This window comes from Cottoperca gobio, chromosome 7 (genome assembly GCF_900634415.1).
Source record: "Cottoperca gobio chromosome 7, fCotGob3.1, whole genome shotgun sequence".
Taxonomy (NCBI): Eukaryota; Metazoa; Chordata; class Actinopteri; order Perciformes; family Bovichtidae; genus Cottoperca; species Cottoperca gobio.
In genome coordinates, this window is record NC_041361.1 from 1,967,397 (window position 1) to 1,988,851 (window position 21,455).

The window sequence follows — 21,455 nt, forward strand, 5'->3', positions numbered from 1 at the left end:
GGATAAGTGTGTGTGTGTGTGTGTGTGTGTGTGTGTGTGTGTGTGTGTGTGTGTGTGTGTGTGTGTGTGTGTGCGTGCATGTGGCTCCTCCTCAGTAGGAGGCTTGGCTTGTTTGTTGCTAAGGTGTTACAATCTTCCTGGCTCTGGTGGCACAATCATCATCTCCTCCATGTCCTTCCTCCTCCTCCTCCTCCTCCTCCTCCTCCTCCTCCTCCTCCTCCTCCTCCTGTGGTACATTCTGTATCGCAATCGCTCCCAGGATCTCTGTATCAAAATGGTGTTTCTCTCTGTGTGAGTGTTTCATTGTGTGTGTGTGTGTGTGTGTGGTACATGTGAGTAAAAGAGATTTCCTGTGAGTGTATTGATCTGTAGTCTATTGCTTACTACAGCATGTGTTCATTAGCAGAAGTGGGTAAGCTCTGGGCTCACAGCATGAAGCAGAACATATTGGACATCAATAGTTGGACTACAGAATGCAAACACATATATCGCTATTTCTGTGTGAATACAAGATAAATCAACCCGAACACAGCATAGCACATTATTGGATATGATGTATATTATTTAGATTTAGATACAGTCACTCATACAGTCAAAAAAGGCTGCAACTTTATACATTTTGCTAATATTTTCTCAATTAATTGATTCATCGTTTGGTCCACAAAATATCAGATATATAGTCGGAAAAAATGTCCGTAACAATTTACTATTGGTAAAGTTTAGTCCAATCAACAGTCAAAACCCCAAATATATTCCATTAATTTAATACAAGAACAAATTCTCACATTTGAGAAGCTGTGAGATACAATATTTGTATTTCCTTCTTGAAAATGATCTTAAACAATGATTTGATTGTCAAAATAGTTTAAATAAAATACATTTTCTAATCGACTATTCGACTTATCGAAATTATAATGTAGGAAAAACTGCTGCAATTATGCTGCGTGCAAGAACAGAATCACTGCAGCAAACATAATTATACATCCATCACTTTTATTATTACCGGGTGTAATTTTTGCTAATCACTCTCTGATTAAAAAATAAAAATCCTTGATGTGAAATCAGAGGATGCATTTCCCCCCAGTGCACCAGTCTCAGCCTCCCACCATCATCCCATAATATACGATCTGACTGCCCACCTGCTCAGCCCGCCCCCCCCCCCCTCCTTGCAACAGTCGGTGAGAGGGCAATAACTACTCTCACTGAATACAAAAGACCTCTGACAACCAACTGCCTTTGGCTCAAGGGGAAAAACACACGACCTGAGAGAGGACCGCACCCTCCAACACAGAAGAAGAGTCATAAATAAAAGCTCAGAGAGGTAAAAATCCAAACACACTATCAGGGTGAGTGACGTAATACATGTGTGAAAATCAATTTTTAACAAGAAGCGAGAGACGTCTGGGTGAGTTAAAGTGCACGTCAGGGTGCTGCAGCTCGCAGTGCTGCACAGTGAATCTAATTATTTTTGAAATAGACACCCCCATATAACGCAGAAAATCTTTGGGCAGGCACTTTTTTAGAAACACTGTGAAGATGCACACACACACACACACACACACACACACACACACACACACACACACACACACACACACACACACACACACACACACACACACACACACGCGCGCATTGACACCTATGGGCGGGTGCTGTCAGATGGACACTGGCCAAGGGTAGTGGTCATGCAGGGTGATTTTTCATTTCTGCTTCAATCTTCCCCCCCCCCCCCCCCCTCGCTCTGCTGCCACGCTGCAGTGAACACCACCAGTCAGATTCACATTTAAATGTCTTCATTTAGCTCCACCTCTCCCCTTTTCTCCGTCTCCATCCCTTTACTTTGACACACAGTCAGTCGACCACATCCCCCACGCTTATTAAGTCCCCCCAACAGTGAACTCTACACTCACAGACCCAGGCCCCCATGGAGGATACACTGACTTTCATCCTCTCTCCAGCAGCCTAATTATACAGAAACAATATTCAGCTGAATGTTTTAACACATAGTGGATGTGCTTTTCAAGCCAGAGCCTGAAAAGACCTCAAAGCTAACTGAAAATCCATCGGGGGAGGGGGGGCTGATTGACCTTCATTTCACACACAATCAGTGGAAAGAGTGAAACCGCTAATGAACAAACGGTTGTAATCAAAAGGTTAGCTGGTTATTTCGTAAAGTTCTTCCTCACAATCGGACCTCACTGCTTGTGTACTTTACGTGAGCATTTCCACTTAATGCAGCCGAATACTTGGACTCTATCACATACCAGAGGGAAATGCTTTACTTTTTATATAACTGTGTTTGATTTGGTGTATTTGTGCATTAAGAGAAATTAAAATGGAAAAATAAGAGCAAATATTGAAAGAAATAACTATTATAAAAAATCTTATATAATAAAAAACGTGTACAAAAAACTTAAATATATATACATATATAAAATACAAATGACAAATGACCATTAAAAATGATGTACAGTATATCTAATTTAATAGTAATAATAGACAAATTATAATATTGTGTTAATAATCCAGCAGATAATAAATATACGTTATATACAGTTATGATTACAGACTCTCTCCACCTCCATACACTCATATTTTGATATTTAGTAATTTGCCAAAAAAGAGGAATAAATAAATAAACAAAGCATTGTTTATTTATTTATTTAAAAAATAATTATATAGATATCAAATAATATTGTTATCCTGAATTATTTTGGCCACGATAATCATGTATATATATAATATGTAATATGATATTGTGACAGTCGTATGGATGCATTATAATAGAGTAACGGCTGCACATACCCACACAGGTGCTCAGGTTTGGTTTATGCTGTGATTTATGCAGCATAAAATAAGTATGAGTAGCCACACTAATAAAAAGACAAAAGTATCAACAGTAAAAAGTACCACTGGTTTAACTTTTTACAATTCATTGTATTTTATATATTGTTTTTTTAATGTAAAATATTAATCTAGAAAGTAACAACTCAAACTGTCGGATAAATGTAGCTGAGCAAAGATTTCCCTGAAATATTGTGGAGCAGAAGTATAAAGTAGAATAAAATGGAAATACTCAAGAGTACATCGACATTGTACTTAAGTACAGTACTTGAGTGAATGTACTTAGTTACTTTCCATCACTGGTAGACAAAGGATTGTCTTGAATGCAGTACTTTTACACGTAAGAACGTATTCTTACATTCGTATTGCTACTCTTGCTTAAGTAACGGATTCTTCACTACTGGACGTCTCCTGTGCGTCATCTACAGAACAAGTGTTGTAATAGTAACACATTGTGTCACATTAACAAGAAAGGGTGGGAAGTGCAGACATGAGGAAATTATGTAGAACTGATCAGCTTCACATGTAAAGCCTCCGTTTGTCTGAAAGGAAGTGGTTTTGAGGGCAGTTGCAGATTGGCAGACAGGAAGTAGGCCGCACAGCAGGTTTCATCCTGCTGCCATGGCAATGGCTGCTGAGGGATGTTGCCATTGGTTGCCCGTGTCCAGAAACGGACTGATAATAAATAAATGGCGGATGGCAGGAGGTGAATCTTTGCCGTCAGAGTGAAATGAGAATGAAAATGAACTGCGACTTCCCCTAAAAAGACACACCGACACAGGAAGCACAGAGGAAGATATCAATCACCTACGCTATCATGTTCCCCGAACGCTAATGTTGATGACAAGATCGACTGAACTGACTGTAAACCTGCTTATGATATCAAGAAATGCATTAAAGTGAGCGCCCTGAGGGTCAGACTACTATTCCTACACCTTGTCGATAAGAACTTTAGCATCCGTTACTTTAGCATACTGTACTTAGTAATGCAGCTAACAAGGATGAGCTTACCTTGAATGCTGTGGAGGTAAACTTTAAGACCAGAGCGCAGCTGTGGATTGTCGACTCTTTCAAACTGCTTCGAAAGTCTGTTGATTGCACTCTGGATGGATTCATGCCTCTTGATCTCGGCTCTTATTGCAGTGGAGTTTACTGATTTGCTGTTGCTGTTCATCCTGACACATGGATCTCTTTTTAAACTGAAGCTAAAGTGCCTCGCTTCAGCCCATTTGAACTCCTGGCGTGTTGGTTCCCACAAGATGAACACGAACTTTAAGGCACAGAACAAGATGCAGCGGTGCCTCAGGGTGTCTGTCTCTCTCTCTCTCGTTCTCCAGACCACAAAGTCAGCTCACGACAATACGTGTCTCAGTTTCCTCTGGAGGTTTGAATTCACTTCCTTATTTCAAACCATATTTTTCGCTACACGGCAGCTCTGACTGCTGTGGTGGCCACACCAGTGAAAAGGTGCTGTAGGCTGACATTTATCTCACCACTTCTCTTCTAATAAAGACACAATAATATAAAAACATTTGAATTATGACACTGTGATCACAGTTGATGTGTTGGAGAAGACACACTCTTCTCTTAGCTGTGAAACATCCACTGCTGTCAGACATAGAGAGGATATCAGTACAATACCGTACAGTGCTGTCATAGATCTGCCGAGACTTTCGACAGGCGACGCAAAAGAAAATTCAGTTTCAGTTGTTACGATACAGGATACAGGATCCTTTAACCTCTTCAAACCTCAAATATATAATCCAAGCGAAACAACCTGAGGGTGAAATGTGCTCTTTTATTGAACAGCTGTTATGTGAGGTCACAAGTAGACAGTGTCTTCATTTTCACTTTCCCAAGAGGTTGAGATCCGATGATTTCTCATTTGTTTTTGTGAAATCTTCTGGTCACTAACAGTCTCCCATTCAATATGAGGAGCTCGATGTTCCACAGCAACAGGATGTTAGAGATTACATTGTGCAATTGGTTAGAAATCAAATTTATGAGGAATAAATGACTGATAATGTCAAACAGAGCTAAACGTTTCTCTGTTTTTCTTTGTCATGCTGTATCACAGATGACTCCCTGATGTATTGCCAGGCCTGTTGTGTAATCATTTCGTGTCCTGTCATCACCACAGAGAGCCTGCTGAAAATACTCACTGTGCTTACACAGAATGGAAATCCTGTTTGCTAGTCCTTTATATCATTTTCAATGTTTAAATGTTACTTTTATTATTACTTTTATTTATTTACAATATTGAACTCACAACAAGTGCATCATTCCAAACTCAGGGTGTGGTTAAATCTATGCTCAAGGTACAAGAGAAATACTGTAAATCAATATTAAATTAAATTATAGATAAATTGGACTACATAAGGCTGTATAAATTTACAGCTTTGGAGTTTGTGCAGTGTTTGGGTGTGTCCAAGTAAGACACACGTATATGATTAAGTTGAGTTTCTGTTTTGCAAATTTACTGGTGCTGTGTTTCTTCTACTTTTGTTTTGTTTGAGGTCACTTGCCAAGGTTGTGCTGATTAAGGTATGGACACCTGTGACTATACTCATACATACACTTTATTTCCACTTGTAACCCCCATCACCATGTTTAAACATCAATTCCCACATGCTAAAAGTAAACTGGATCATAAATAAACAGGTTGGTGGTGAAGTGCAATCCAAAGCACAGCAAAACAGGGTCGAGCTGAACAGATTAGGTAGATATAATGGATGTTTCAAACATATACCAAATTATTATCATTATAATTAAATACAAAATCCTTCCAGCTTTGTTTTCTACCCTAAAAGCATGACATATGGGTGACACGCTGACGTCACATGCGGTGTGACGTCATCAGAGACGCCCTCCCCGCTGACCAGAAGCATTTGTGTCCAGACGTTGAGCGCTCCGGAGAGATTTTTTATTATATTCATCTTTATTTATACATTAGCCGATAGAGGTTTTTCGAATATGGTCTGTGGCGGTTTCACCTGTTCCAAAAATGCGCTTTGTTCCCTGAATGTGGTTTACATGGTGAGTGTACAAAATGGATCATCATGCTAACCTATAGCTAGCTACGTTAGCTTAGCTTCACTAGCTTCTGAAGGAACGTCAGCTAGCTAGCAATTTTGCAACGACGCGGAAAGGTTACTGATTTCTCCTTTACTTAACATTCCTCTGTGTTTACTTTGCAGCCGAATTAATGGTATGGACTAATATATGTTTTGTACATATGTAAAAAGTTAGTCATTGCTAGTGTACGTTAGCTAACTAGACAGGTATGTAGAGCTTTTAGTTAACTGTGGTTAGCCTGTTATCGCCATTATGTGTATGAAAGCTACCGTTAGCTGGGAAGCCAGCTGACCCCCCCTCCGTGTGTTTGTTTGTCTGTCAGTCATGTGAGTTGTTGTAGTCAACATGTTGGCTTCAGCTCAGCTAACAGACTCTCCTTGAACTAATGGTTAAACTGATCATTGTCAAACCCCCTGTGTGCCTTGTGTTAGTGACATCTATCACAACAGTCCTGTAGTAAATATGTCCATTTCTGAAACTAAACATTGGGAAGACTAGCTAAAGGGAGATTAGATTTAATGATGAATGTTAAAGCTGTGGTGTTGTGTTTTGTAACATTGCTTCCCCATGTATGTCAACATAAAAACAAGCAGTTGTCTAAAGCGATGGGATGATTTTAAAACGTCATGCCATAATAATATCCAGATAATCATCAAAATATGCATAAAGCTCTTAAAAGGGCACCAACACATACTGGAATTAAGTAACGCATGTTTTTATTGCGTCACAGATCACACACACACACACACACACACACACACACACACACACACACACACCTATTTTTAGTGAAAAACAAACAATCAAATAAAGTAATCTTAAATCCCCTGTACATAAAGGATAAAAACAAGTATTATCATTCTACCATGATAACTTCTAGACAGTTTTTTTAAGTCTCTCGTGAGGATATTCCAAATTATCCCTATAATTGAAATTCAGGTCGTATTGCAGGGCTGTTGCATTGCGTAATATCGTACAGCCTTACATTACTCATGTGTTCACCCTGTTGTTACCAATTTGTTGTTTTTCCAAACTGCTGCGCAACAATTTCCCTGGAGATAAATACAGTCCTTATCTTAATGGGCTAATCTTTTCAGCTCTACACAATAATATAACAAGGCATTACAGATTAAAAAAAAGACAGGTCAGTTAAACATTAATGTACTGTTGCCCACTGACATACATCGACCAATAACACTGAGCAAATGCCAGAGGAAGGGAGTGCAAATAAAACTAAAATATAAACAATAAGATGATCAATAAATTGCATAAAACAAATGTTCCAAATTGGTCGATAAATAAAATGTTTTGATCTGTTTTTAAGTCTTTTTTTCAAGCCAAAATACCAAATATTTAATATTCCAGCTTCTCAAATGTGATGATTTTCTTAATTTCTTTATCTTTTATCATAAAAAAATGTATTTCTTGTTTTAAACTGTTGAAAAGACAAAAAAGAATATACTCTTTATATACTGTAACTTGTTTTTTGTTGAGGAAATAACCGTTTACCGTTTTTGCTTTCAAGTTGAGTCAAAACCGTCTTGATAGTGTTAAAAATATCTTAATTATGTCTCGCTCCTAACTGCTGTCTAAATCCCTTTTAAGTCTGCAAAGGTACGCACCTTGTGAAAGACATGGGAGTAAAGGTAACATTGCATTGTTTGCCTCCTGTTGTGACACACTGGTAGCCACTCGACTTGAGACGTGACCAACCCACTCAGAAAACTTTAGAACATGTACACATGCCAGCAATCATGTTGGGAGCTGAGTCACGATCTGTCACGAGTGTGATGCTGTAGTCGCTGTGTAGAATCAGAGCAGTGACGGCAATGAAAGAAGACTTACAAGACAAATAGTCCCTTCATGTGTAATGTTTTTGTCAGCTCAAAGGTAAAGGGGCAAGCACATTATTTTTGTCTCGTGAGCTACGTTCGCTTGTTTCTTTCTCTGTGACTGTTGCTGTGCTTCACCTGCATTATTTAGTTAACATCATAGAGCTCCAAATCCGAGATCCTAGACCTACTTGTTTTAAGTGTTTTTAAAGGACAACCGGTGTTTGTGGTAATCAAAACGTGGTAGCATGACCGCGTGATGTGCTCAGTCCCATCAGATGCACGTTACCTCAGCTGACTCAGGTTAACTTCCTTCCCTCTGCTCCTTTCCAGCTGGTCGGGCTGCTGCTGATTGGAGTAGCGGCATGGGGGAAGGGGTTCGGCCTGGTGTCGAGCATCCACATCATAGGAGGGGTCATCGCAGTGGGCGTCTTCCTGCTCCTCATTGCTATTGTTGGCCTGATCGGAGCAATTCACCACCACCAAGTCATGCTTTTCTTTGTATCCTTTCCCCTTGTTGGCGTTGATCTGCGGAGGATTATCGGCTCAGTCGTTGATTTAGAATTGTGGTTGTGTCTTCTCCATGTTTTTGCACCATTGCTTCTTTGACTTTCCTCCCCAGTACATGGTCATTCTTTTTATCGTTTTCCTGTTCCAATTTGGAGTTTCCTGTTCCTGCTTGGCGATGAACCGCGGGCAACAGGTGAGGAAACTCTCGTCTGCGTAAATAAAATGTTTACATTTCTGTGACTTTTAACAGGAAATTAATCTTCAATTTATTTGTCTTATTTGCAGGAGGCACTTCTGAACTCCACTTGGGGAATATTGGAAAACAAGACCAAGACAGACCTGGAGATCCAGCTGAACTGCTGTGGGCTTCTAAACTACACCGCCAGCCGGGCACAGTTTGATTTGGACTTGCAGAACTGCCCCGCTGTGAGTCTTAAGATATCAAACTTTTCACTGCAACATCAAAACAAAGCTAGAACTGTGCAATTGCAGACATGGGTTGTTGCATGATGAAACAAAACGAACATTCAGTTTTATTCAGGTTATTTATGGTGTTCTTTAGATAAAAGGTTGAATCATAGAAAGATAATGCAGTTTCACTGTTTTTACTTCCTGTTACACAAGCTGCCCTACTGAATACAAGTGACATAAGCATTTCCCTTAACCAGGATAAGTTAAAAGTAGTCTTTTCTCTAGTTCTCAGAATAGATGATGGTAACGAATACTGGCCGAGCTGACACACCGTGGAGCCGTACTGCTGAAGACTAAAGGCCTTTTCTTCTCTTTGTGTGTTTTCCCTCCAGTTATGCAAAAAGAACATTAGCTGTTACACCTGCGGGGATAAGATGCTGACTCATGCAACAGAGGCTCTGAAGATCCTCGGGGGCGTCGGGCTCTTCTTCAGCTTCACAGAGGTGAGTGTCCAGTCTCCAAACCAACATCTGCTAACCATCCACTCCAATACTAACCCTAACCCAACACCAGAGTCAAACAGAATAAATAAACAGAATTCAAATGTTGATTTGTAGAATTTCAACTTGATAAATGAAGCTCAGTTATTAACTGTGTTATACAACATAAACTGTTTGCAGACAGTTACGAGACAGTGAAGTAAACTGTGTGAAATATTTGTCCTCTTACCAACAGAGTTTAGTGACTCTGAATGAAATGATGTACGATGCTGAGAGCAAAATGCCAGCGGGGAATAAACTGCTCAGTGCGGAGAAAATAGGAACAAGACTGATTAGCACTAGCATGTTCCCGGCTGGGTAGTGTGTTAATAACAATAACAACAATAACTTTCTTTATATTTCACTTTTAAAAACACAGTATTTATACATATACCATATTTACACAACTGAACTGCTGCGGCTCGATGCACGCGTGTGGCGTCCACACTTACAGCGCTGCTGCTCCTTTCTTTCTACTTCCTTTCATACTGGCCATCAATAAACTAATGTTTAATTCAATTTTTATTAGTAATGTCATTTATATTTTTTAGACCAAAAGAGGTTTAGAGATGTGTTCTCACTTGTAAATAATAATATTAATAATCCACAATTAAAAGCCGGTATTATTAATCTATTGGAGACGTGCAAGTCATGCTAATATTTCAGAATAAAAGCCTTGTGTTAACAAATGAGACTTTGTCCACTAAAGAAGCTAGAAGGGGTTTTATTTTGAAACGAACAGGAAGTGTTGAGTTAAAGATGGTCTGTGACATGTTGTTCAGATATAGATGTTGAAAGTGTCGTAATGTTTCTGGGATGATGTTAAAAGAAGAAAAAAAAGTATCTATTTTTGCTGTGAACCACGTGGAAGAAATAGGAGACCCCTTAAATCTCTAGATGCGCAGCCCAGCCGCACTTCTCGCGAGGGCTGTGTCGCTGCTCTTACATGTTAACATGAGCGGCGAAATAAAAAGCAAGATGCTCTGTGATGCACAAGAGCTCCTCACACAGGCAGTGTGGAGCAGGCGTAAGCGAGAGAAGATTGAGGTATGCACCAGACGTTCCATGTTGTCCCCTGAAATTGTAGATTAGAGTTTCGTAATATTGCTCAACATGAAGACTAAACGATGTTCAAAGTTCAGATGTTAGTCTAAAAGGATTACATGATTCTTGGAGTATTGATGTTAGCTGTTTACTGTGAGGAGTCACTACATCAACAAGCTCATCTCGCGATGACGTGCTGCTGAATGTTCTCATTTATTCATTTGTCCTTTTTATGTCTCAACAGATCCTGGGAGTGTGGCTCGCTGTGCGCTACAGGAACCAGAAGGATCCACGGGCAAACCCAAGCGCTTTCCTATAGTCAGTCCCACCTACGCAGCGCTTTCGATGCCGTTTCAGACACACTGATACACATAGAATCATGCACATCTAGAGGCGGACACGCCGGCATACAATACAATACCACCCCAACCACTACAACACAGAATGGACGAGCGCACGCAGCACCTAACATACACTGAGAAACAAAACACGCACACACTTTCACCTGAGACTGAGAAACTACAACAACCTGTCCAGAAATGTTGCCAGAGCTCCAGCTGGATACTTGTGTATGAAAGGATAACTTGTAATACCGAGAAGTGTGACTTGTTGGTATCGCGACCCAGCCTTGATTTGAGTACCAGATTTCCTGCTAGTTTCCAACTATGTAACAAGGAATGAGACATCTCTGCATGTTTCCTACGCCTGCACAGACAAACGGCCTCTTTTGTTGATTCGATTCTACCCACAACAACGAACGACTGCCGTGTCCAACAAAATAACTTGTATGCACCTTGAATTTTCCCCTCTTGTCTCTAATGTAGTGCCACCACATAACGACAAATATATTCCTCTGGTCAGTGCTGTCGGTGATGTGTAGAACTGTAAACATGTCCAGTGTGATGAGTTTGTTCTCAAAGTCAGCCGGGCGGGGGGGAAATGAGTCAAATACTGGACATGTGGTGTAAAGTAGTTTTTGAATTGTATGTAAATGTTCTTTTTTTTTTTTCTGATGCCACAAATGCCGGGATTTAACAGGATTAGGAAGCAAGAGTAGTTGTTAGGTGATGTAGTTGCTAGTCCTTCGGGTTCAAGATATTTATGAACTGTAACTGAGCCAACTAACTTTTACGAGTCGGAGATAGATGCCAACGGACTGCAGCCTTGATGTTGTACATAATCTTTTAGAAATCATTCTCGATGGGTTTGCCATGTAGTCGCCTCTCGTTGGGAGGCTTGCCTGCATAGTTGAGGTCTTTGAAGGCCACAATAATCCACCCTTCCTGTATTTAATATGTTCCTTTGTGTCGCACAGTGATGTTGCTTAGTATAGATTCTGGTACGTACCTTTACCTCCTGTGTAACTGGAAGAAATCGCAACAAATGTAGTAAAAAAAAAAAAAAAAAAAAGGAATGAAGTGCCGTTTGCTTTGTTTTGATTGGGTGAATTTGGACAACGCTCATCACAAACCCAATTTTTGTTTTTAAAAGTGTTAATTGTGAAAATTTGCTCTTGGTTGCAATTATTATTTTAATTTTTTTAATGTATGTATATATATTTCAAAACAATTGTTCTTTAATGGAATGATTTTGTTTTCACTTGCCATCAGCTCTTTTTCATCCATCAGTGTTAAATGCTTTGTAAAAATATTTTCAGGATGTAAGTTAATTTAAGTTGGAGGATGCACATTAGGCTAAAGTTATATTGTAGTTTTGATGATATAATTTCAATGCCTGGCTCAATGTTTAACACTTCTTGTTGATAAATCACTGCTCATTAATTCTCTTTTAAAAGTGTGTTTTCTCTTTTTTAATTGCTTTTAACTTAAAGGACTAACACAAACTGTAACTACATGTCTTACTTGAACCTGTCAACTTGGCTGAAATGGATTTCCTGCTGCTGATTTGGAGTCATCGCTGGTGTTAAGAACATTTTGACAGATCTTAAACATTATGCCATATATTAAACCTCACCACAACTTGTGTGCCCTTGTCATTCAAATGTATCTTGAATTTTTGAGACTTCATTTTCCAAATAATAAAACCTCAAATTGGAAACTGTTTCCCTCAAATCATTGTTTAAGATTATAACTCTTTGTCTTTAAAAAACTGCACCCTGAATGTTGTGTTGATGTTATCAATGTGGTTTCTGCTTTTGAAGTGTCTTTAGTGTCTATTGGAAGCTTACTCAAATATTATAATATACTTTACCCGAGTATTTCCATTGTATGCTTCTTTATACTTCTACTCCACTACACTTCAGAGGTTAATATTGTACTTTTGTTTTTACATCATAAGTATATATATATATTTATATATTTATATATATATTTATATATTTATATATTTATATTTATATATATATGTATATATATATATGTATATATATATATATATATTTATATTTATATATATATATATATTTATTTATATATATTTATATATATTTATATATATATATATTTATATGTATCTATATATATATATATATATATATGGATTTGATCAAAACATTTAAATACAAAGAAACCAAAATGATTACAATTTTTTTTTAAACTAGTTCAAAACAAGTAATTATCCTGTAAAAAAAAAAAAAAAGAAGTAATAAGATAAGTAATATGAAACAAAATAATTATAATAGGGTTAGGGTTAGGGTTCAAAAACCCTTTATTTGTCCCTGGGGTGCAATTTGTAGCGCCACGTAGAGTACATCATAATAAAGACACAATATAAGACACATTTCAAATTAAAAAATAAACAAGATGAGCTAAATGTACACATTATGATGATATGAAATTGTAATCTTAGTTCAATAAATAACTGCACACATTGTGAAAGTAATAATAAGATATGAAATAATAATAGTATTACAGTTCATTTAGCTGACGCTTTTGTCCAAAGCGACAATCATGAGGATACAACTCCGAACAAGTACATCAGCTTCAAACAGGTGAAATCCTTTAAGTGCAGAACAATAGCTTCAAATAAGCCAAACAAAAGTGCAACATACAGAAACAATAGAATACAAATTCAACTATTAGCTACAAATAAGCCAAACCAATATAATGTAATAGTAGTGCAACAAGTAACTGTACACCTTATATATGTATGTAAAGGTACAAATATGTACCTTAATCTAATGCCAGTAGAGTTTTATGAAAAGGTCGTAGTACTTCCTGCACCACTGTTGGCTTCAAACTGAAAGGATTTAGTCAGAGTTGAGGTGTGATGACTCCAAAGACACGTTTCACCACATGATGGCAGCACAGAGTCTCTGCAGCTGCCACTTCTTCTCTTATTCTGACACGAGTAAATACCTGAAGACAAGCAAGGAATCTAAACACAGGGGTGTCTTTCTAGTGACGGGTGTCTTACAGGCAGCATCCACGTTGAAGGTGGATAGCATCAACACGGCAGCTGTAGAATGTATTTACTCAAGCAAAAGGTTTTTGAGTCTCTGTGATATTTCTTCAGAAAGCCAATAATCCCTTCAGCTGAGATGGGTCCAATAATGTGGGGGGGGGGGGGGGGTTGAGGGGGGGGGAGCAGATGGAGAGCTCAAGTACACCGTGATGAGGGAATAGAGACAACACAGGAGGAATTTATCCGGATACCTTTCAACCAAGGTTATCCTAAATGAGGATAAACTGCTCCTCTGCCCTCATCCTAATGGCCCATGGCAGACTGTCACCATCACCGCTGCCCCCCCTCCCTCCACAAAAAGGCGTGCCCTAATCTGTGGCGTTGGTGCATCCTGCCAGGGAGCACCTGCAGGTTCACTTTCCTGAGACGCGGGAACATTTATGTAAGTGAAATGTGCCTGGTAAGGGCTTTGGGTCTTGAGTTTTGCCGGTGGCCTGGGACCAGCATTTTTGGAAATCTGCACCACATATCGCATCCCCTATCCTGTCAGCGTGCCGTCCTGAGGGCCCGAAGCCAGTCCCCACCCTGTGATGCATGTCCATATGCCGGGTGTATTAGCTCGGAGAAGCTGTGGAGAATTGCACCAACAGGGATGGCCATCTGTCCTTTTACAGATATAGCATGGGCTCTGCAAGCGCAGGATCTTGAAACATTTGGTCCATTATATCACAGCGACACGGTGAATGGGTTTTATAGGGGCTTGTCTATAGGCAGAACTAATTATGTATAGCTTTTCAGCATGGGGCAAGATAAGGCAGCCTTCAGATGAGTAGGGGACAATGCATTGTTTCTTATTATAGTCCTGTTCTCAGTGGTGGGGGAAGTATTCAGATCTTTTACTTTTAAGTAAAAATACCAGAACAATACTGTAAAGAATATTCCTTACTGCACCTAAATGGGCGCCTGTGTCTAAGGAGGTGGAGCGGGTTGTAGAAAGATAGATAGATGTACTTTATGGATCCCAAAGTGGGAAATTCTTGTGTTACAGCAGCAGCAGGTTATCAGGCATACAAACACACACAGTAAATATATGCATATCAACACTGTATAATATATCAAACTACTCAAATCTAAACATACTATATACATTAACTGTGCAAAGTAGTTGCAGTTCTTTTTTAAATTCAAATCCACTGATCAGAAGATCGGCTACGTCGAAGTGTCCTTAGGCAAGAGACTGAAACCCCGAGTTGTGTGTGAGCATCAGATTAGATGACAAGCAGTTTGGCAGCCTGTGTGGCGGCCCTGCCATCAGAGTAGGAATGTGTGAATGCATGTAGTGTAAAGATGCTTTTAGTCGTTGGAAGACTATAGACATGCAAGTCCATTTACCATTTACCAAAAGCTATATTATATATATATATATATATCTCACAGCTATATTTTAATATTTTATTTTGGTGTTTAAAATTGAACTTGAAAGAAGTAGAAACAACACCTAAACTTTTACATTTTAAATTTACAAAGCAAAGATAAAAATATGTTTCAAAATGTCTAAAATTCAGCTTTAGGCCTAAAAATCTTGTAATAAACAGATGAAACTTAACAAATACATCACTATAGATAATCGAGTTCCACAAATAAACTTCCATATTTGTAATCATACTGTTTGATGTGGATGTTTACTGCATTTTAAACATATTTTACCGTTCAATGTTAGAGCTGTATCTTCAAGAAATCCTCTGGATGCAGAGAGACTACATAATTCAGAGAAATCATAGAGTGTTGGAAGAAATAGACCCTTTATTTAAGTAAAAGTACCAGGATGTAAAAGCTCTCCATTACAAATAAATCCTGCATTTAAAATCATACTTAGGTAAAAAATACTATCAGCAAAATGTACTAAAATGAATTATTATGCATATAAATGTGACTGATATATTATTATTGCTGTATTAGATTGTTAATACTGATGCGGCCCTATGAACCTGAGAGCTGTGTTGTCTGGAGCCTAGTGCTCCTGGTAGGGTCTCCCAAGGCAAATTGGTCTCAGGCGAGGGGCCAGACTAAGAATGGTTCAAAAACGACTTCATGAAAAAAAGGGAAAGGAAAGGAGAGACCCTGCCCGGAGGAAGGAAGCGAGGAACCATCCAAGCTGTGTACAGCAAGGGTGGGACCCTGCTGACTTTGACTGAGAAGGTTATCGGCCGGTGGAAGGAGCACTTTGAGGAACTCCTGAATCCGACTACACGCCCTCTATGGTAGAGGCAGAGCTGGAAGCTGATGAGGGGAATCATCGTCAATTTCCCTGATGGAAGTCACTGAGGTAGTCAAACTACTCCACAGTGGCAAAGCCGCAGGGGTTGATGAGATCCGTCCAGAAATGCTGAAGGCTTTGGGTGTTGAGGGGCTGTTTTGGTTGACATGCCTCGTCAACATTGCGTGGAAGTCTGGGACAGTGCCTTGGGGTTGGCAGACCGGGGTGGTGGTTCCCCTATTTAAAAAGGGGGACCAGAGAGTGTGTGCCAACTACAGGGGTATCACACTTCTCAGCCTCCCTGGTAAAGTCTACTCCAAGGTGCTGGAAAGGAGGGTTCGGCCGGAAGTCGAACCTTTGATTGAAAAGGAACAATGCGGATTCCGTCCTGGTCGTGGAACAACGGACCAACTCTTCACTCTCGCAAGGATCCTGGAGGGGGCCTGGGAGTACACCCATCCGTCTACATGTGCTTTGTGGATCTGGAGAAGGCGTATGACCGAGTCCCCCGAGTGATACTGTGGGAGGTACTGCGGGAGTATGGGGTGAGGGGGTCACTTCTGAGGGCCATCCAATCCCTGTACGCCCAAAGCTGAGAGTTGTGTCCGGATACTCTGCAGTAAGTCGGACTCGTTCCCAGTGAATGTTGGCCTCCGCCAGGGCTGCGCTTTATCACCAATCCTGTTCGTGATTTTCATGGACAGGATATCGAGGCGTAGTCGTGGAGGAGAGGGGTTGCAGTTCGGTGACCTGAGGATCTCATCGCTGCTCTTTGCAGATGATGTGGTCCTTATGGCATCATCGGTCTGTGACCGTCAACAGTCACTGGATCGGTTCAGCAGCCGAGTGTGAAGCGGTTGGGATGAGGATCAGCACCTCAAAATCTGAGGCCATGGCTCTCAGCAGGAAACCGGTGGATTGCCTACTCCGGGTAGGGAATGAGCCATTACCCCAAGTGAAGGAGTTCAAGTACCTCGGGGTCTTGTTCGCGAGTGAGGGGACGATGGAGCGAGAGATTGGCCGGAGAATCGGAGCAGCGGGGGCGGTACTACAGTCACTTTACCGCACCGTTGTGACGAAAAGAGAGCTGAGCCAGAAGGCAAAGCTCTCAATATACCGGTCGATCTTCGTTCCTACCCTCACCTATGGTCATGAAGGCTGGGTCATGACCGAAAGAACGAGATCACGGGTACAAGTTTTCTCAGACGGGTGGCTGGCGTCTCCCTTAGAGATAGGGTGAGTAGAGCCGCTGCTCTTTTACGTTGAAAGGAGCCAGTTGAGGTGGATTCGGGCATCTAGTAAGGATGCCACCTGGGCGCCTCCCTAGGGAGGTGTTCCAGGCACGTCCAGCTGGGAGGAGACCTCGGGGAAGACCCAGGACTCGGTGGAGAGATTATATCTCCTCACTGGCCTGGGAACGCCTCAGGATCCCCCAGTCGGAGCTGGAGGATGTAGCCCGGAGAAGGGAAGATTGAGGTTCCTTACTGGAGCTGCTGCCCCCGCGACCCGATCCCGGATAAGCGGTAGACGATGGATGGATGGATGGGATACTGATGCATCAATGCAATGCATTTGACCTAATAGCTGGTTTAGCTCGAGCTAGTTTTTACTACTTTATATTCATATTTAATGGTTTGTATTATGATTAATGGGATAGAAAAGATGAAAAATATTACAAATTTGACTTTATTTGTAAATTTTTATAACATATTTTATAATTTGAGCCTCAATTCAATAAATCTTGATAACAGGAAATGAATTTTCCTTTTTACAAAAGCTACATTAACAGTGGTTTCCCCCACAGTGCGGTTTCTTTGGGTTTGTATCTGGATCTAAATTCTTCTCACTGCTCGGCGAGGACAAACAGGAAGGCAAATCATTATCATCAGTGAGGGGAGACAAACGGGTCAATAAGATCTATCAATAATGAAACAGAGCAGGGATGCTTGTTGTTCGTCCACAGATGGAAGGCGGTGCAGGAGCTGGAGGGAGTTAATGAGAGCGTTTGAGTCTTAAAGTGGCAAAATTACATTTATTTTTACGATTAACACTTGAAATGAAGAAGGCACTCGCACATGACAAGGTAGAACAACATTGTTTCAAAATGAAACTCTCTACAGTGGTACCAAATGTTGAATACCCATCATTGTACTCATACAGTATGGTGCTCATCCCTCTGCGTGGGTTACAACACGGGTACATTTTAGTCCGTATGCACAGCAGTCATAATCTTAAATCTCAGCTCCAGTTTAAAGCCCCTGATATCACTTGAAAAACAAACCTGTTCCTTTACGATCCTTCATCCTGCAACGATCAGCAGGCCGAGCTTAATCTCTTTAAATGATTTCAAATTTAGAATAAAGGAAGCGGTCACTGCCGGCTGCAGTTGCTTCAATGTACCAACAAAATAACGACTAAATAGTGCTGCTGTGTAAAGGCACTGAAGTGTGTAATGTGTTTTCTGTCGTACCTATTGTTGCTGTTGTTATCTGTTGGATGCTGCTGTTTGTCTCACTTGTAAAAGGGTTTTAATCTCAATGTGACTCCGTAGTTAAATAAAAGTTATATCTTCCTCATTGACACAAATGTCTGTTTGTTCTGTTTTGACTAAATGAAAAGCAATAAAATGTAAGTATATATATATAAACAAAGTTATGTTTCATTCATTCTTCCCGTTCATACTAAAATATCTCTTCCTTACCTGCTTTATCTTACAATCTTACAATCTTTGTGCCGTGCAAAATGTATTCAAACGCTGACACTTCAGCGATTTCTTCAAAAGTTACTGCCTTTGTCGAACAGAATTGCTCCCTCCTCTCCAGCCACACCCATCCTCACCTGTTCCCACTTCTCCTCATCTGCTCTGCTGCTCTGCTATGGACATTGCACTTTTCCAGAAGCGGCACCTCACCTCTGCCCCTTTACCTGAACCTGCCTGTGAGCCTTTTATCCAACCAAACATTTGAAGTAAATAACTGAACTGTCGCTTTCATCTGTATTTGTGTGAAATCCCTTTTCCCTGTGTTCCCGGCATCACCCTTTGTGTCTTAAACCCGCACGTATTATCGTTACTAAATAGTTTTCACTGAAGTTAAACAGGTTGTAGAGTATGCACATCATGCAAGTGCTGAATCAAAATTGACAATGCTTCTCAAAGATCGAAATGTTGCTCAATCATAATTGCTTTGTTTCAGTGTGCAGATCTTTTGTCTGATTCTTGCCATTGTTTTTCCTAAAGTAAAATATGACAAACGGTTGAAATAGATAATTACAAGTTACATATAAATGCTTAAAATGTCCAGTTTCTGCCACTCTAAGTGTTCGTAGAACGAATGCAAGAGTGACCAAAGCAGCCTAATCATTGACAATTTAAATGGTATGAAAAAAGTATTGTCATTTTTGTCCAATTTTATATAATCAATGTGAAATAGTTATTTTAAATCAATTCAAAAGCACATATTAAGAAGGTTTATAAGCTCATTAGATATGGTTTTGTCAGTGTACGTCACACAAAAGGGGAACCAGAGCTGTAGCCAATGAGGAAAACGAATAAAATACTTGAGTTATAAGAAATGGAGGAATAGAAAGCGACAGGATGAGGTGAGGCGTTCAGGTTTACAGTTCATTAAACATGCATGTGACTTCCTGGTGTGCAGACAGGAACGTTTCAGCTTATAAATCTGATATAAAGCAGGATGTTCAGGGCTTTGGACGCAGACTTACATACAGACGATCACCTCATTAGCATATAGCACCATGCCTCCCCCCACACAGAATCATCATAAAATAACCCTCCCACGATGTGCCATCATGTAATCATACATTACATACACATTACAGAACAGTTTGCTCCAAATGGGTACTAATGCTAATGTATTTTGGTCGAATTATGCGTGAGAGATTCTACTTATTTTATCAAGTGTGTTTTATTCTCCTCTTATTTCCCATTAATTATAGCATTGTACCCCTGTTTTTATGTTGTTCTGTCCCTTATTGAAAAGCACTTTGAGCTACATCTCTAGTATGAAAATTGCTTTTGCAATCTACCGCTGTAGATGGTTAAGGTTGTGCTAACCCTAACTCCTTTGTTGCAATGCGTCGTATTCGATAAGATCATCACATGTTTGGAGCGCCTCTGAGCTGTGAGAATCATGTTTCTCTAAAAAGTTTTCATGAGCTCAGAAAAACAGCCTGTGACGATGCATATTCCAGCTGAACCAAGAGGGTTTTAAAATACTTTATTTAACTCAAGAAGGAGGAACATTTTGACAAATTGTAATCTGAAAAGCAGCTAAAATTGTCAGACGAATGTGTAAAAAGTACAATATTTACCTCTGAGATGTAGTGGAGTAGAAAGTACCATACAATGGAAATATTCAAGTAAGGTACAAGTATCTTGAAGTTGTACTTGGTACAGTACTTGAGTAAATGTACTTAGTTGCATTCCACCACTGAGTATATGGATATATTAGCAGTATTTATAATGGAAAGAAGGCATGATGGTCGAGGTATGGCGTTGCATCTCAAATGAAGCATTATGCTGAAAATAAATCCATTTCTGTAACAAGCAGAGTGTGAAAAATCAATCAAGATCGATGTGACAGGGGGTTTTGTTGCTATGGAGGAGACTGCAGAGTGTGAGACGGAGGGAGAGAGAGGCAACAAGGCAGCATCTTCTCCTCAAACTGCAGATGAAGTGACTTCTGGACTTGTGTCTCTGACGTTTCCATAATTACGTTGTCTCGCTGTCCTGATAAACTGCTCTGAGACAGTTTGCTCCTCTACTGTTAACAGCTTCAAACACCTGACACAATGTCAAGCGCTCGCTGAACTTTCAGTATTGTGTACTGTGAGTGTATAGATCTTGGTTGTGCTGCTGTCTGTATTACTGGAACAGTATCAGTATCAGCACAGTGGCTCGAGTTATCGCTGTTAGACACTCGGGGTCTCAGCGGTGGTACAGTGGTGGAAGTATTCAGATCTTTTAGTTTAGTGAAAGTAACAACACCACAGTGTAGAAACAAGTAAAAGTCCTGCATTTAAAATCATATTTAAGTAAAACTATGAAAGTGCTAACATCCAACAGACTTAAAGCAGCTTCAAAGTGGCCCATTAATTACTTTCCACCACTGCTGACAGTTTGATATCGCTGCTTACACATTGATCCGTCCCATGCTGGGTAACATCTTACTGCATAACAAGTATTTATATCTTAAATTATATTTTAAGTAAGTTCTGCCGATCATACTTGCCAGTTTATTAGGTACACTTATCTTACAGTCAAATACAACAGTGCTGCAGTAAATCCTCAATTCATGAAGATTGTAATGTTCAGTGTGTGTTTTAAAGAGGTGTTGATTCAACTTTATGATCATTCTGGAGGCTGCAGTTTGGTGTGCTGTTGAATTGTGTTGCACCATACAGAGAGCTGTTTCTTTTAGTTAGTAGACAAAATAATAGAAGCTGCTACACACACACACACACACACACACACACACACACACACGCACGCGCACACACACAGGTCCGGTTCGTACTTCGCGGGCTCCCGGTTCATGTGGCCGCAGCGTCCACGTC

At 40.0% G+C, this 21,455-nt stretch overlaps 1 protein-coding gene across 1 annotated transcript; it reads left to right on the forward strand.

Moving 5' to 3' along the window:
- The first annotated feature begins 5,689 nt into the window (after positions 1-5,689).
- On the forward strand, positions 5,690-11,684 carry tspan31 (tetraspanin 31). The gene is made up of 6 exons (XM_029436277.1): positions 5,690-5,883; positions 8,088-8,255; positions 8,377-8,457; positions 8,550-8,690; positions 9,068-9,178; positions 10,503-11,684. Exons 1-6 carry the CDS (start codon positions 5,821-5,823, stop codon positions 10,575-10,577), a joined length of 639 nt encoding a protein of 212 aa, XP_029292137.1. The 5' UTR covers positions 5,690-5,820; the 3' UTR covers positions 10,578-11,684.
- Positions 11,685-21,455: the final 9,771 nt, after the last annotated feature.

Excerpts from the sequence above, each read along its gene's own strand:
- tspan31 (XM_029436277.1), top strand. The coding sequence starts at position 5,821 with ATGGTCTGTGGCGGTTTCACCTGTTCCAAAAATGCGCTTTGTTCCCTG. Across the intron at positions 8,458-8,549 it reads CGATGAACCGCGGGCAACAG|GAGGCACTTCTGAACTCCAC; the intron begins GTGAGGAAACTC and ends TCTTATTTGCAG. Across the intron at positions 8,691-9,067 it reads ACTTGCAGAACTGCCCCGCT|TTATGCAAAAAGAACATTAG; the intron begins GTGAGTCTTAAG and ends TTTTCCCTCCAG.